This window comes from Tetrahymena thermophila (assembly GCF_000189635.1).
Source record: "Tetrahymena thermophila SB210 genomic scaffold scf_8254656, whole genome shotgun sequence".
Classification (NCBI taxonomy): Eukaryota; Ciliophora; class Oligohymenophorea; order Hymenostomatida; family Tetrahymenidae; genus Tetrahymena; species Tetrahymena thermophila.
Window position 1 is genome coordinate 43,071 of NW_002476424.1, and position 17,663 is coordinate 60,733.

Genomic DNA, 17,663 nt, shown 5'->3' on the forward strand with positions numbered 1-17,663 from the left:
AGCAAACTATCTTCTAGAATTATTTAAAAATTATTCCAGTTTTATAAATTAACAATATAAATTTTATTTACAGTTATTTGCTTAAAATTTTAAAGAATTAAAAAAAAATTCTTTTCATAATTAACGAATTTTCATTAGCTATTTTAGTTTTTAATTTATTTATTTATTAAATTTAAAAAAGTCTTATTTTTTTGACGTTTTTTTGCTTATTTAATTAATAAATTGTTAGTCACTGAATCAATTATTTATAAGATGAACCTAAACTAAAAATATATAATTAATTAATTAATTTTAAAGTATTAATTACAAAAAAAACAAACAATTAATATCACAATAATGCTATAAGTTATCTTAGTTTATATACTTTTCAGTTTAATACAGACAAGTTTCTCTTTTATTCTGAGCCCAGAAGACGAAAAAAATATACCTGTTTTTTAACCAGTCCCATCATTAACAATAGATACTTCTTTGCTATGTAAAGAAGGATAATCATATTAAATATAACCATTTACTCAATCATCTAAAAAATATGTAGCACTCAGCATGGCAAAATGTGGAGTATATATCTTTGATACTACAAATTTAAATAACCCTTAAATTGTTTTTAATGACACTCTCGCACTTAATGGAACAACATAGGGAATAATTTACAGCGATACTATTAATTTTCTATGGATTGGACATTCGACAGGTTTATTTTTTGGCATCGATACTAAAATTTGGCCTTTTTCTATCACAATAAAAGGAGTATCTAAAGGTAATTTATCAATAAATTAGATAGTACTATGGCCTCTGGATAATAATGTCCTCTTTTTAATGTGCTATACCTAATTTTAAATATTTGATTTTAGATAGCCAAGTTAAGGGTTTATCCATCTATAATCAGTTATTGTTAATGGAATTAATACCTTTTAAATTGAATTTGTTAGATAATACTCTTTTGCTTTAGTTACTACATCAAATGTAGGAGTTTAGTTTTTTAAAGTTAACAATGGTTAAAATATAAACAGTATTTCTTTTACTTATTCCTGTTTATTAAAGCCTCTCTTTTTTGACGTTGTTAACTTTTAACTACTTGATGAGAACACCATCGCTATTATGATGCAATATAGAGGTGTATTTATGTTCAATATTCAAAATTTTCTAGATAGCGGAGGCTAGACTTGTACTTCTACAATATTTTAATAGATTGATTTAACTGAATTTGAAGGATTAGGTGGTTAAATGTATCTTTCTTAAAATAGAAGATATCTCTATACATAATTTAGATCATTGGGGAGTTTAAGTATATGATATTCAGAATAAGTCATTCTATATTGTCCAAAGAATATTTGTTGATTCTAGCTCTAGAGATTTAAAGTTAAGCAGCGCAGAAGATCTCCTTTATTATACAAACTCATTAACACTGTAAATTTTTGAAAGGACTACCCCAAATTTCAACAGAGATGTTCCAAATTTAATGTTGAATTAGTATTAACTTAGTTCTTATAACTTCTACAAAGAAGACAGTAAACATGGCAGTCTAGATTACTCTTGCATTTTCAATTAGAATAAACAGGAACTTTATATAGCGAGAGCTGATTATGGATCTGCTGCGTTTAAATATTCTGGACAAGGAATTTTAGAGAGTTTATCGTTTGTCTATAGACAATCAAGTTCGTCATTTCCAAATAGTAAAATTAGTTTTCTCAAAGATAATAGCACAGCTTATCTAACTCGCATAGGAGCAGGATTATCAATTATCGATTTTAGTAATTCTAGTTCTCCAATAATATTAAAAGAAAATGTTACTTTAGGTTCTCCTTTTGTTGCATATATCTATGTTGACTTCTTCAAAGATTTTTAATTTGGAGTTGTTACTAATTATATAAACGGATATATAATTTCTATTAAAGATCCTCTCAATCCTTTTATTGTCAGCGTCATAGATACATATAAGTATACATAAGGAGATAGTAGTTTTATTACATTCTTTATAGGTAAGGATGAGAACAAAATATTCATGAGGCTAGACTCTTATGGAATTCTTGTAGGAAATATTACTGATCTGTTAAATCCTTAAATAGTTTCTTCATATTTTTCTTATGAAACTGCAGATTTTAAGTAATGATTAAATTTACTTATTATTTAATTTATATTATTAAATTAAAATACAAGAAGTGTATCATAAAAATTTTTCTAATGAGGCACCTTTATTATGAATAATTAATTCTTAAAAGCTTATTTTAAGATTAATTGATTTATTTTAGCTAAAAATAGAATTTAATTAACTTTTTTTTATTTTTATTTTTAATTTTTATTTATTTTTTTTTTAGATTAACGTAAGATTAGTAGTATGGGATTTTAGCTGCCACTTTCAAAGGTATTATAATATTGTAAAATCAGCCTAATTATACGCTAACAGAAATATCTCAATTGAAGATAGTGGGTTCTCTTCATCATATAATTTTGATTTCAAACGACTAGTATATTTTAGCTACAACTTATGAGTATCCTTCAATAATTTTAATAAGCATAGTTGATATTCTGAAACCTACAATTGTATAAATTATTGGAGATTCAGGTGTATTCGGTTACTATAGCTTGTGTCTTACCAGTGATAATACATAGGTATTTATAACAGGCTAGTATTTCTTATATCTTCTTTAAATTTAAAATTAAATAATCTTGCATACTTAAATTTATTTAGTATAAAGCTTATCTAATTCTAATGAATTTACAAGATAAGTCTTACCAAAAGGATAACCTTTATAAGTTGGATAAAAAATTGAGATGCATTTGGTTCCCATTTACTAGAGTTAAAGTATAAGAGTAAATAGTGCTCAGTATTATTTTTAAAACATTCTTCAAGCTTTACCCTCTTGGATAATATTTTAGCCAAGCACTTAAATATTAAGTTTGAGTATTAGCAAAGATTCTCTTTAAAAAGATAGTGAAGGATAATATATTGACACTATTTAATAAGTAGTTTTCTTAACTTACCAGTAGGTAGAAGATTCGGCTTTTGTAAATAATTACCTACAAATCAACGATGAAGACTCTCTTTCCATAAAGAAAGCCTGCATAATTAATGGAATTATGGATTAAAGCGGATTCGTTTAACCTTCCTATACTCCATCTTAAGAATTAAATCTTGGAATAAATGAATTAGTTTATCTAGCAAAATGGAAAGATTCGAATTTAAGTCTTGTTAAGCAATTTATATAGTATGTTATAAACTAAAATATTATAAACTATACTATCAGCTTTTATATTACTTAATCGATTCAAGTTGATTTAAAAAATAAGAATTAAATAATATTTTCTATTTAAAATGACATTACAGTTTAATTACAAATTGTTGAAAGAATTGATGGGGGATATATTCTACCTACAAACAAGATTAAATTTGTCAATAAAAGCTATCCAAGTGTACTTATTCTAATCTCTTCTGCCTAAGATTAGCTTAAACTGGAGGGTAGCCTTAATAATATAAATAGCATATTATAAAACGGTGTGAAGTATTCAATTAGCAACAATATTTTCTCCGATGATATATTAATTTAAATGACTGTTTCTGATGGAGTTAACTATGATTACATCAATACTTTTTCTTATAAAGAAGTGGTATTTTTATCTTAATAAACTCCTGTTACTCTTTCATAAGACATTAATTTACAAAGAGACTTTAACTCTTAGTATGATAGTGGAAAAATTTATATTTATGAAAGCTTTTAGTATCAAATAAGTAGTTCAGTCTTTACATGTAATGATTCACCTCTCTTACAGTACTCGGTTTAGATAAAATAACAAAACAAATTTGTTGATATTCCTAAAGGTTATTGGATTTAATTTTCTCCTACAGAAAGAGTGTTAACTGGTAATCCCCCGGTTTCTTATTTAAACAGTTTTGTTGTGATCTAAGTTAATGCTACAGATGGCTACACTTATAGTATTGATCAATTTACCATAAATCCCTGCATGATACCTTTCAGTTACGCTATTCAGTTAGCTATTTAAATTCTTGGACCTATATTTGGTATACTCGGATTGTATAAGTATAAGCATTTGATCTATAATATATATTTTAAATAATAATATATCTACTCTAAAGATGTTGCCTATGTAGGAGAAATATATTAAAAATAAATAACAATAACTAATGATGTTAGAGGTTTAGCAAAGAAATTATGGATATTTTTCCAAAAAACAATAGGAGAGAAAGAGATTTTACGTTAATTATCTAAGGAATTAATGGAGAAAAATTAGACTACTAGCTACAAATACTTTAATCCTAAAAATAGAGTATAGAATTTAAAAAATATAGAAGAAGAAGAAGAAGACTATATTAGTTTTGAAGAAGAGGTTATTAATAAAATGTACCCTTTTGGAGTAAATATAGATGAAATAGCAGTAGTTGATAGTTAATCTAAAAATATTATGATGTAAAGTTCTCAAAAGTTTAAATTAGCTTTAAAAAGAGAATTATCAGCAAGAAACAATATTAACTAAAATGAAAATAGCCTAAAATTAGAAAATTCTCAACCAATTACAGAAATATATACTACGAATTTTGCAAAAAATAACTTGATTGAATAAAATCAAAATCATTTTTAATCAAAGAAATATATAACAAAATAGAAAAACAATTTAAATGATTCAAATATAAACTCTAAATCTGTAGCTGATAGCATAAGATGTGATCTATTAGAAATGTAAAGCTAACATATTAAAATGGATTAAAGCAAAGTAAATGATCTAGCAGGAAATGAATATAATCTTTTCTAAAATGGGTAAATCAATTTTTTATCAATTTTATAGTTCATAAAATAAAAATAAGAAAACCTACCTGAAAAAAATAGAATCCTCAATAAAAAGTAATTAGAATCTCTTTTAATAAGAAATTCTGTATTATCATAAGCTGTTTGTTGCTATTTTGTAGACTACTTAATAGAAAAAGATAAAATTACTAAAAAAATATTTGAATGCATGCAGAGTAAAGCTTGTTAGTATTATTTAGAAATAGATTGGTATAAAGCATATGTTGATATAAAACCTTCTTTTGGTAACATAAATCCCTATCCTGAAATGAATATTAATGAAAAGACTTATTCTGCTTCTCTTAGAGAAATTTTTAGTTCTATATCAAGATATTATTATGACCCAGATACTAAAAATCCTTAGGAAATAAGATTTTTTTAAGCTTTATTGAAAGAAGCTATTAAATCAAGAGCCATTGGATTCTCTAGCAAATCGACTAAATTTTTATAAGTGACTCAAGGAGAGAGCTTACATACATTTAGCAGTCTAATTTAGTCAGTTAAGACATTCGAAAAAAACACTAATATCTCATGTTGCTATACTCTGCATAAACTTCTAGATACCCATTACTTAGAAAAAGGATTAGCAGATAATGAAAAGCTACCTTCTTGGATTCATTCTATAAATTTAATTAATGGAATTATATTAATTAGTGGAACTCCAGAAAAAAAAGATATTGGTAGCATATTAATTAAAATTATAGATTCCTCTAATTTCATAGTTAAAAGCTTTGAAATCCAAGTTCTTTAAAAATAAACAGAAAATAACGATGAGAAAATTATTTAAACATGTGGTGAAAATAATGGTTAACTATAAAATATTTAAAATACTTCAGATTAATCATAATTTAATCAGTAAAAAATATTTTAAAAAATGGGATTAAAGAAAGCTTCTACCTTTGCTAAAAATACTAATTTTGAAGTGTAATTATCTTAATTATATAAAATAAATGATAGTAATTAATTAAGTGGAGTAAGTTTTAATACTTCTCCAATAAATCACACTAAATATGTAGACTTAGATGAATAAAACTTATAATTTGATGAAGTATAAGAGATAGAATTAAAATCTATGAAAAGTGCATAACAAAACATTGAATAAAGAAAACCTCGGTTAGTTAAATGTTTAAAATAATCTGATTTTGCAATAAAAATGAACCAACAAGAAAATACGGAATTGACTCAAAATTCATTTTTGAGGCTGAATACAATAGAAAAATAATCATATGATTAATAATATTGAAAAAATTGAAAAATAATTTTAAGATATTCCTTGACTACTAGATAAATAACAAACTACTGAAAAAAGGCAATAAATTAATTCACATTTGAAAAATATCATACACAAAATAAAAACTAAAAGTAAGTCATAAACACCCTAATTGATTTAGTTGAAACTGGGTTTTTATCTCTATAAGTTCAAAATTTAATTACCATTAAACATCTCTTATATATAATAAATTTGATTATTATTGAAATAATATTTATTTAACAATAATTTAATAATATTTATTTTTTTAAAAAAATATTCATTTTTTCAGTACCATTAATTCATTAATTTTATTATTATAGCAATTAGTATATTTTTTTGGTTTTAAATAATTTTAATTAATCCAAAACTTTATTGAAAAATCCAATAAAAAATCCATGAAATTGAACAATAGTAATAGCTAAAAGAAAAATATTATTGATGCATAATTTATATAAAATTGTTGTTACAAATATAAATTAGTTTAAGCTTAAAAAAATAAAATGAATATTTTATATTTTCAATTTGAGCTTGAAATTATGGTTAATTAGTAAATATATAAATCAATATTTGTAAAATAATAAAAATTTAATTTACATTTTTAAAATGCTTTGAAACATTTACTATTTAAGACTTTTAGATATTTTTACTGAAATAAAATACCATCCAATTAATAAACTAATTAATTAATTATCTATCTCATTTAATTACATCGAAGCATATTAAAAATTTTGGATTTATTAATATGATGAATAATTATTTTCAAATAAAAATTGATTATTGCACTTATTATTTGACTGAATTAATGTTTGATTTTTATACTTACTGACTGACTGATTCAAACAAAGACCCATTAATTTATTGAAATGGATGTTTTATAAATAACAAATTTTATATAATTACATAAATTTTGATTATTATTTTTATCATTTGTTTGTTTGTTTGCTTGTTTGATTTGATTTGCTTTTTGTTGCACATTATTTTCATAAAAACTTAATATTTTTGTTAACAAAGTGAATAATTAGAAAAAGAGTGAAATAAATTTACTTAAAGGACTCATAAATATTTTAGGAAATGATTGAATAGTATAGCAGCATAGAGTCTGGAGATGGTTTCATATATTAAATATTTAAGAGCTTGTGGAAAGTTGATTCTGTTTTAAAGAAAAGTATTTTAAGTTTAAGAATTAAGCAGTTTAGATTTATAATTTAATTCTGCGAATACATTTATTATTAATTAATTAATTAATGATCATCATTTTTACTAATTTTTTTGATGTATTTAAGTTCTCCTTGTTAACATTCCAGATACAATCATGTTCTAAAATGGTGGGATATATTCTTGGTATTTCTCTATGGATAGCTAAGTTTATTTTAAGAAAAAATAAAATCTTGAAAAGGAGTAAATTTTAAATAAATTTAGCACCAATATTCCTCCTTGCGGGATTGTGGCCGTCTGGATTTATAAGCAAGAGATATAAAATGTTAGATAAAAAGGAGAATAGCAATATAGTTATCAATAAAATTCATCAACTAGATATAAATATAGCAGTTAAGAAGACTTTTCTCCAAAAAAATCTTTCTCTGATATGAGTTCAAAGGAAATCAATTCAAGTACTACGAGCAAGCTAATATATCAATACATGAATTTAGAATAGCTCAGTAAATTCTTAACAACTTTTATCTTTTAAAAAATACATTCAAACTTACTTAAAAAAAACTAAACTAACTTTAGATGAATTTCTCATAAAAGCCAGACCAGGAGAAATGATTGATGGAATTCTCTAAAAGTTCATTTAATCAAAAGGAGACAATAACTGTAAACAATTATAAAATGAATGAAAGTATTACAATTCACTAAGCAATAAATACTTCATTTTAATACATTTTATATTCAAATAAATTAAATTAAACTAATAGCTGTAATTCAAGTAACTTGGAATAGAGAGTTTTATTTGTCGCAGAAAATATCCAACCCAAACTAAATTAACGACACTAATCTCGATATATATTAACGTGTCATCACTTTTGAATCTGATAACTAGTCATTAACAACTGATTTAAAAGGACATGCGATCAACTCATATTTCTAAACAAAGATAGAAGAAATTGTTAAGCATGTTGAAAACACTTATGAAAAACCCATAACTATTTCTCTTTTCAAGGGTATTTTTAAAATTGATCCAAAGGGCAAGATATGGTTTCTTTAATGCAAAACTTTATCAGTTTGCCAAAAGATGAATTAAGAATACAAAACTTTAAAAGAAACATCTAAGAGTTTGCCATTCATTGAAACAGATGTAAATTAAATCACTTAAAAAATTAAAAAATATAATTCTAAATTTAATTAATGCAATTTGATTTCAAAATAACTTTGTTGTTGAGAATTTTTTGAGAATTAAAATTTGAGAAAAAGTTACAAAAATCATTTTAAGCTTATTAAAAATATTGCTTATGTAAAAATTAAATAGATTCCAAGCTACATAAGTAAGGTGAAAAGTGCTATAGGAAAAGGTATTGATTTACAGTCAAAGGAAATATGCAAAAAATGTTTGGAAGAAGTAGAATTGAATGGAATGTACATGGTTGAGTATGATCATATTATAAAGAGTTGGTAATTTGATCATGTTGGAGAAAAAGAAAAGAAAAAGGAATAAAGCGAATAAAAATATTTAGAAGAGAGGGAAAAATTAGAGAAAATGTATAAATTATTAGATAAACTTGATTTAGATGTTCCACAAGACTTCCCAAAAATAACTGATTAAGATGAAAAGAGATTTGATGTAAATCCAAACTATATTATACCAAGAGTAATAAGAAATTAAGAGCCAGAATTATCAGAAGAGTAATATCTTTCTTTAGTCAACAATCCCGGTTTCCGTTCTAGAGCAGCTCTTATTTGTGAAAACTGTTGTCTCCACATAATGAACAGTATAAACTGGAAAGAAAACCCATCAAAGCTAAAGATAAAAGCTCTAAATGATAAAAAGTACTTTGGTGTAGGAGAATTAAAGCCAGAGACTATTATAGCAAGATATAATGTATTTATTATTTATTTTTTTAAATAGATTTTTAATTTTCAAAATTAATTGTTCGTTCAATAATTTTTGACAAGAATACTATAAATAAAAATAACAAAAATAATTCTAAAAAAGAAAAATAATATTTTCTTTCAGGATAAACATTTTCCACATAAATATTAAATCAAATTTAATCAATTAAAGAACTAATTATTTAAATATTTATTTAACTAAAGAAAACGAGAAAACAAGTAGAACTTAAAAAAATTTTTGAGGAAGAATTAAATCCTAATTCAGTTAATAAGGAGATCATGATGAGATTTAAAAGAATGGATGCTAACTCTAATCCACCTGAAGAAAGAACAGATTTTCCTTTAAGGATGACAGATATTTTTAGTAGAACAGGAATAAAATAAAACAGAAGACACTAACAGTATTTATCTGGATTAGGTATTTCTGAAATAAGCTCTTATTAATCTAAATTAGCTGATTAAAGGGAGCAAAAGCTATCGTTTTTAACAAATCCGCCATAACTAAATACGCCTTCAACTGTTTTTGATGTATTTCTATTTAATTTTTATTGATAACATTTTTTCTAAAATTAAAATGATATTTTCATTTACAGTTTTTAATTTTTCTTTTATCAAAAGGAATAAGCAAATTCTAAAATGAGTCAAGTAAATACAAGTTAATTTGCTCAAAAAAATTCTGTTAGTACCTGCTGTTTGAGCCCTCATTCTGCAATTGGTATTATACAAGATCATGGTGTATTTAATGAGTCTATTAAGATTTATGCCAAAACTCTTAGCAAGAATAGTCTTTAAAAGTTTTTAATTCCTATTGACAATCGTTTTAAAGCTTCAAAGGAAAAAAATGAAAGTTAGTAAAAGAAGTTTAAAAGCAAGATAAATAATAACAATTTTAGCACTTAAGAAAACAATGAATCAACACTGACATAAACTTTAAAACCTTTAAAACATGTTTCGTTACACAAACTCCAAAATTCAAATAAAATTGTCACAAATTAGACCCAACCAGGAACTCTGTAAATTTTAACTGACAGAAGCCCTACTTCTGAATATTTTGAATCTATTTTAACTTCTAGAAGCAAAGATAAAAAAGAAAATACCTTCAAATAAAGCAGTGATAAGAAAACAAAATAATAAAAAAGATCTTAAAATAATTCTTGCATTGATGCACTTTCAAAAGTGAGCGAAAACTAATCTAAATTACAAGAAAATAAATAAAAAGCTGTTGAAAGTCACTCAAAAGAGCACTATTCCCAACTAAAAATACAAGAATCTTAATAAAAAGTATTGGAACCTCTATTATAATTACATGAATCAGATATAGATGATAATGAGAAATTGTAAAAATTAAGATAAAATTAAAAATAAAAACCTAAAAAAAATTTGAATTCTTTTCATAACAATTTCTAAGCATATTTAACTTCAATTGTGTTACCAAATAGTTCAAAAGGTAAAAAAACAATTAATATTTAACAAAATCATTTTAAATCTCAAAGTGTTTAGATTCCAAAACTAAATGAATGAAAAATAAATAAATAAATGAGTGGGCAAGCATTATTTTAAAAATTTAATTACAATATTAACATACATTATCAATTATTATATTTGAATGAATGAAGCTGTATATAATTCCTCTATTTATTAATTATATATTATTAGCTAACATTTTTAAACTTGACTTTATTCAAATAAGATTTTAAAATATTTTTCTCAGAGAAATAAATGAGTGAGTGATAGCATTATATAAATAAATTAATTGCATACATAAAATAAATTATTGATTATTTTTATGAACTAATTAAGGTGTTTATATATCATTATCAATCAAATAATTCATATTCAAAGAGGTTAATAAAATATTTTTCAATTTTAATAATTTTATAGACGTTTATTTCCATGTTTTTGGTTAACTATTTTATATCAAAATACTTATGAAGCTTAAAATATCTAGAAATTATTATTATTGAGAGTGTTTTTATAAACTTAAGCTGCTAAAAAATATTAGAAATAAATCTGATTCCCTTTTTTTATCAATTAATTATTTGATTTACATAATTTTATATTGAAATGTTTAAAAGCTTGGTTTATAAAACATTGAGAACATTTAAAGATTACCCTAAATAAAGGGACCATGTCATTAAGGGGTTTTCTGTAAAAAAGAATTTTAGAATTACTTTTGTTGATAATACGACTTCTTTACAAACTTCAGTTGTAAGTTCTTCATTTTTAGGAAATGTTATTATTGTATTTCATAAAAAATTGATAGGACAAGTTTAAATTAAAAGAAGAAAGATAAATTAATCTTTTAGGTAATTGCTTCAGCACAAGCTTGATGATATCTTCCCTCTTGAAGGTAGAATTTATAGAACTTATAATGAATCATATATTTTTTTTTTTTTAGGGAGAAGAAAGAATCAAAGCTATTGTTTCTTTTGATGACTAAGATAAAAACTCATATGATTTTTATGCAGAATCAATGGCAAATGGAGAAATCAGAGGATTTTCTATCAAATATTAAAGCCCTAATCAACAATTTACTCCTTTCTTTAAAGTTGGAAAGGTAACTAATAAGTAGCATTTAAGATAATTACATGAGAATTCATTAAATAATTAAATATTAGGTTTTATATGGATATTAACAAGAGTCTTTCAGTGTACTTAGTTTAGATTATAACGAGTAATAAGATTGGGTTAATTTTTCTGGAAAGTAGGTCTAAGAATTCTACCAAATATCAGATTAAATTCTAAATTTATGTGATCTTTACACTAAATCAAAAGATTCTAAGTAAATTTTATTTATTTAATAATTCAATTTAAATACATATTGCTTGTTATTAAAGAGTTGAAAGATCATTTGGATACATGTTATAAAAAATGCCTGAAGCTCAAGAAGCTTATTTAGAGGCATTACACGAAGATATAATAAACTCAGAAATATTCAAATAGATGAAATATCAATGTAAAATATATTATTTTATTTTATTTTACAATTATATCATAATAAATTAGAAATGAATTTTAGCTAAGTTAAAGAGTTGCTTGAGAAATAATTTAATATTGATGATATCTAACTTACACGTTATCCAGTTGACTTTTACTGTAGATGTTGTAAGGAAAATTTTATGCAATTACTTGTAAAGATAGGGTCAGAAACTTTAGCTGATATGAAATAAAAGAATGATAGAACTTTAAATTGCATCTATTGTAATACAAACTATACAATAGAAGATTAGGATTTTGAATAGCTAATTAAAGAATCTACAGAAATAGAAGCTAAGCAGAAAGCATAATAAACAATTGTATAAAATGAACAAAATACACCACCTAAATAATGAAAAATTCATCAAATATTTATTTTATTTAAAAAGAGAAAAAAAAAGCATTTTTAATATAACTAAAAATAGTTAAAATTTTATCTATATGATTATTTTGTAAGTAAGTATTGGATTTTTATTAAACCACTTATTTATTTAAATCTTACTTTTCTGAAGCTTTCTATTTCAAAATATCTTTCTATATTTTATGAAAAGCTAATTAATTATAAAACTGAAATAATTTCTTTATTAAATCTGTTATAAATGCATAAAAAATGGATTCAATTGTTATAAAATCACACTTACTTATTAATGAAAAAAATATTTTTATTTTCTAATTTTAAAATTTCTCATAAAAATTATATTCCAAGTTATAAATTTAAATTCAGTTTAACAATTATATTGATTTATTATTACTTTTTATTATAATAATTACTATCTAAACTCATTAATTATCCTTAGCCCACCTCAAAATAAAAAAAATATTTCTTTAAATTCTAAATAATTTATATTTTTAGTGATTAAACAATGAATCTAGTTTAAAAGGATGAATAACCACAGTTTATTATTAAATATTTAATTGAAATAAGATATTATTTTTATGATTTACGATTATTTACAATAGAAATGAGCATATTAAAGGAACTCTGCCATCTTAAAAAGAATAATTAATCATTAAAATATAAATAATAATTAAGATTATAATAATATATTTATTAATTTAAATGTTTTTTGTGTTAATTTAATTTAATTATTAATTCTGATCAAATAGTTTTTTTACATCTTAACATCAATAATTATGTTCTAATATCTATTTTACATAAATATACTTACTTACAATATTATTTGTTTTCTATTTTAGATGGAGATTTATTAAATAGTCGTTTATTTGCTTATTGTATGTAAAAGGTTAAGAAAAAAACTTAGAAAAGTAAATTAGATTATCTAGTTTTTGAATTTAATGAGTATCATTGCTTTGATTAAAGTTATTTAAGTAAAAAAGAAAAATATACTAAAAATAGCTAATTTTTTAGTTAGATTAGACTGGAAATATATTGTTTTTTACATTAAAAAACTCTAAAATTTTATATTAAAAATGAGATAGATTTGAATGACAGCTATTTCATGATAAATCAGTCGATATTATTTTTCAAATCAAATTATAATTAATTTATTATAATCAGAGTTAGTCAGCCTTTTTTTATTTTAATTCTCATTTTTCTATTAACTCTATATCTTCCTCTAATTTAAAACTAAAAAAGCAAAAAATTTTAATATAAATAATTTTTTTGTAATTAAAGATAAAAGAAACAATCAAAGCATAAATAGAATACATACAAATAAATTTACCTATAATTGCTTTAAAAAATATGATTATTTAAGTTGTATTTAACAGTTCTTTCAAGCATCAAAATGTTGATAACAACTAATTCTCTATTGATGTTGATGCTAATTAGACTGTTTCGAATTTAAAGACCCTCATTTCTTTAAAATTCACAGATCTTGACCCAGAGTTTTTCGAATTAAAGTAAGGTACAAAAACTCTCAAAGAAGAAATAATTTGCTTGAATCTCTAATAGAGTGAAGGTTCTCCTATAATTGTCACTGTTTTTAACTCAACAAGAACTTGTTGCACTATCTTTTGATAAAAAATATTGTGAAAACAACCTCACACAGACGAATTTAAAATATAAGCTCTAATATAATAACTAAAAACATATTAAAATTGAAAATAAATAAATTTAAATTACTTGCCATAATAAGATATTTACAAAATCAAAATTATATAAAAACTAATATAATCAAAATACAATAATTTATTCTTAAAATATTTCTTGAATATAAGTAAATTTTTACTTTTTAATTCATCATTTCATATAACCCTTATATATATTTCACACACTAGACTATTTAGTTGTATGCTTATAAAACTAACTGTTTAAAAAAACATGAAATAATCTATTTGCAAATGACTATTCAAAATTAGAAATTCTTTAAATTTTACAATTTTATTGATTTAACTTAATATTAGATTAATTAAAATCTATTTTTTATAATTTTTTTCATTTTTTGCATGTTTAAAAATATTTCATTTATTATATTTTTAAGTTTGAATACAAAAAATTGATGATTTATATATGGTATAAATAATTGTTTTAATTAAAAGTAAATTTCTTTTTAATATAATCAAACAATTTTGTTATCTTTTGTGCAAGCAATAAACTTAAACATCTTTTTACTCCTTTTATTTCCTATAGTTAATCTTAACTCTAAAATTATATCTTATGTTTCTCTAATAATGTATTTAACATTTTTATGAAGTTTTATTTATCTCATTTAAATTAGCAATCTTATAAGAACCACTCCTTTAATTTTTATTTAAATAAAATAACTAATTATACCTAATTATATTTATCTACTTTGTTAGTTCAAAAATGTTTATAAAATACCTACCAAATTTAACTCAAAATTATATTTTTACAAATAAACTCTTCTAATTTTAAATCAATATATTTAATAATAAATGTTCCACGATTGATTTTAATATCCCCGCAAAGCTCTAAATACCTAATTGTTAGTTATATTTTCTTAATAAATTAATTTTGTGCTATATTTACATTATATTTTGTGTTTTCAACTACAGTAATACCAAATAATCAATCTATTATAAATTTCTTTTCTATAAAAATAAATTTATCTCCTAAATATATTAAAACAATTCATTTCATTAGTTTATTTAGAAGTAAATATTAAGATTTTTATATGCTGGATATTATTTGTATAAAATATTTAGCTATGAAATAGCTAATGATAAATAAAAATATACTGAGAGAATTTGCTTTGAATTTTTTACCAATAAAACATTTAATTCATGGTGGTAAGAGGTTCAGAACATATAAAAAAATTACTGCATTAATTTAAATTATTATTAATATTATAATAAAAGCTAGTTCCTTGTTTTTAATTTTAAGTATTATTCTTTTTAAAATAAAATACTGATTTAATTAAAATAAGTAATTAACTATAAATAGATATTAAAAATGCTAATTATTCTATTCATTCAAATATTTAATTACAAGCTTAATACTAATTTTAGCATTTGTATTTTTTCAATCCATATTTCTTCAAAAATTTTTAACTTTTTTTTTATTAAAGCAAAAAAATTAGTTTGATTTTCATTAATCTTTATTAGTAAGTAAAACTTCAATAAAATTTTCAATTAAAGAAGCTACTCTTTATTTAATATATCTAAAAATATGTTTTAGAATGTTTATTTTTTCCAGATGAAAATGAATTTTCTAATAAATAAAATTGATACATTTTACTCAAAAAGAGATGCAAATTTTTAGTTAAAATTCTCTTCTTTACATTTAAAATTCAATTAGAATAAATGAATTTGGGAATAGATATGAATAGAAAGATCAACATTCATTAGTCAATCTACAATTTTCTAATTAAAATAGAACGAATAAGTAGATGTTATTTTTCATTAATTTTTTTAAATAAATTTAATAATAGTTCTGTGGCAGATAATTTGTATTTAATTGTTAATTATATAAAGATCTATTTTTATATTTATTTGTATATTAAAAAAGGGTTCAAAAGTTAAAGATTTAGTTTTAAAGTAAGATGATAATCACTCTTAAATTTGATAGCAGATCTAAGCCTTCAACCGCTAATTGCAACTCTTTTTAATTAGATATAGATGCAAATGATTCAATAGAAAACTTGAAGGCTTTAATAAGTCTTCGCTATTCAGATTTAGATCCTGATAATTTTGATTTATACTACAAGGGATAATTTATTAAAACCAATCATAAATGCATATATATTTAAGAAGTTTTACATACAACTGAGCTGGAGATAGTTGCTAATAGTAGAATGACTGACTGCTGCAGATTAATATGAATAGTATTATCAAAATTATGAATATTACATATTTAAATCAAAATTATAATTTCATAGATTATTTATTGTAGTAGAAAAAGAAACATTTTTTAAATGTAAAATTATTATTCCAAATGCTGTTCAATTAGTTAGGAAATAATAAGAACGAACTCATTCATCTTATTTTATTTTTGTTTGAATACCATTTGTTTTAATTGAAAATTCTTAATAATTGGGTAAAATGATGAAATCTATAATATCTAAAATCAAATTTGCATTTATTTTACAATAATAATAAATAATATATTAATGAAAATACAAAAGAATCTAAATAAATGTTTTCAGAATAGTTAAACTATTTTGTGAACAAATATCTATCTATCTATCTTTAAAAATTTTATCTATATTAACAATGACTTATTAATTAATTATTTCTTTTGTAAGCATTAGTATAAAGAGATTAAATTTAAATATAAAGAAAGGCATTAACTGATTAATTAATTTTGCGTTTATAGCCATCTATCTATTCATATATTATATTAAGATGATTTTATATTGTATTTTTAGAGCGATTTTTTAAAAGTATTTTTAGAATATTTATGAAAAAACATTATATTACTCTTTTAAAAAATATTTCTTTTAATAGTCATTCATCTTAATTTAACTTCTCAAATTAAAAATTAACTTTTTGAATAAAGTTTATTTGCTTTTTTATTAACAATTTTTTTTAAAAGGATCAATTTATTGTTAACAATAGATATTTTTTGAATTAAGTGATAATAAGTGGTACACATAAAATTTAACAAACTTACTATGACTTTGGATACTCTTATTGATATTATAATATATATATTTTAAAGGTAGTTTTAGCAATTAATTTAAATTAAATTAAAACTACTTGTACACATAATCTTTGTTTAGTCAGTTTATTATTGATAAGGAATAAATATTTAGGAAATCATATATATTAATATTTTTCAAATCAAAAGAAGAAAGGGCTATTTATTTACTCTTCAAAAATCCATTTTTTAGTAAAGAAATACAAAAACTTAAATGATTGTAAATGGAAAGAGTGAATAGAGTACCAAACGATATAAATAAACCCAGTTATGTAGACTAGTGAAATAGGATAATTAGGAATATGAACCCTCCTCCTTTATCCCCCGAAATTAAACAAAATTAGTATTAAAGGGATTTTATTTGAGTTTACATTTTTAAAAAAGCACTATTTTATGTTAAAGTAATTGATAATTAGATTTGATTGACAAATTTATTTTTGTACTAATATTTTTTTAAGTAAGAAATAACTAGAATGCTAACTATTTGCTATTAAGGTATATATATATATATTTAAATTTGGTAAAT

At 22.3% G+C, this 17,663-nt stretch overlaps 6 protein-coding genes across 6 annotated transcripts in view; all 6 read left to right on the forward strand. All coding sequences in view use genetic code 6, as the record gives it.

The window, feature by feature from the left end:
* Nucleotides 1-336: 336 nt before the first annotated feature.
* On the forward strand, nt 337-6,042 carry TTHERM_01028850 (hypothetical protein; the record flags this gene model as incomplete). The annotated part of the gene is made up of 3 exons (XM_001015147.2): nt 337-1,219; nt 1,269-2,103; nt 2,316-6,042. 3 exons carry the CDS (start codon nt 337-339, stop codon nt 6,040-6,042), a joined length of 5,445 nt encoding a protein of 1,814 aa, XP_001015147.2.
* Nucleotides 6,043-7,122: 1,080 nt separating this feature from the next.
* Nucleotides 7,123-10,620, forward strand: TTHERM_01028860 (hypothetical protein; the record flags this gene model as incomplete). Its single annotated transcript, XM_001015148.2, has 7 exons — nt 7,123-7,216; nt 7,335-7,709; nt 7,783-7,866; nt 7,968-8,347; nt 8,519-9,088; nt 9,304-9,627; nt 9,718-10,620. The coding sequence occupies 7 exons, from the start codon at nt 7,123-7,125 to the stop codon at nt 10,618-10,620; spliced, it is 2,730 nt and encodes a 909-aa protein (XP_001015148.2).
* A 543-nt stretch (nt 10,621-11,163) lies between these two features.
* On the forward strand, nt 11,164-12,431 carry TTHERM_001028869 (chaperonin HslO; the record flags this gene model as incomplete). Its single annotated transcript, XM_012797444.1, has 6 exons — nt 11,164-11,307; nt 11,363-11,449; nt 11,498-11,656; nt 11,718-11,881; nt 11,937-12,055; nt 12,106-12,431. 6 exons carry the CDS (start codon nt 11,164-11,166, stop codon nt 12,429-12,431), a joined length of 999 nt encoding a protein of 332 aa, XP_012652898.1.
* A 940-nt stretch (nt 12,432-13,371) lies between these two features.
* On the forward strand, nt 13,372-14,056 carry TTHERM_01028870 (hypothetical protein; the record flags this gene model as incomplete). The annotated part of the gene is made up of 2 exons (XM_001015149.3): nt 13,372-13,404; nt 13,712-14,056. 2 exons carry the CDS (start codon nt 13,372-13,374, stop codon nt 14,054-14,056), a joined length of 378 nt encoding a protein of 125 aa, XP_001015149.2.
* A 1,745-nt stretch (nt 14,057-15,801) lies between these two features.
* TTHERM_001028880 (ubiquitin family protein) lies at nt 15,802-16,319 on the forward strand (the record flags this gene model as incomplete). The annotated part of the gene is made up of 3 exons (XM_012797445.1): nt 15,802-15,845; nt 15,930-15,947; nt 16,007-16,319. 3 exons carry the CDS (start codon nt 15,802-15,804, stop codon nt 16,317-16,319), a joined length of 375 nt encoding a protein of 124 aa, XP_012652899.1.
* A 1,042-nt stretch (nt 16,320-17,361) lies between these two features.
* The window catches only part of TTHERM_001028891 (hypothetical protein), a gene marked incomplete at both ends in the record, with an annotated part of 484 nt that continues 182 nt past the window's right edge, over nt 17,362-17,663 (forward strand). The window contains 2 exons of the mRNA XM_012797446.1: nt 17,362-17,409; nt 17,600-17,663. The exon at nt 17,600-17,663 is cut by the window's right edge and continues 182 nt beyond it. Coding sequence (XP_012652900.1) covers nt 17,362-17,409; nt 17,600-17,663 — 112 coding nt within the window. The remainder of the gene's footprint in view (nt 17,410-17,599) is intronic.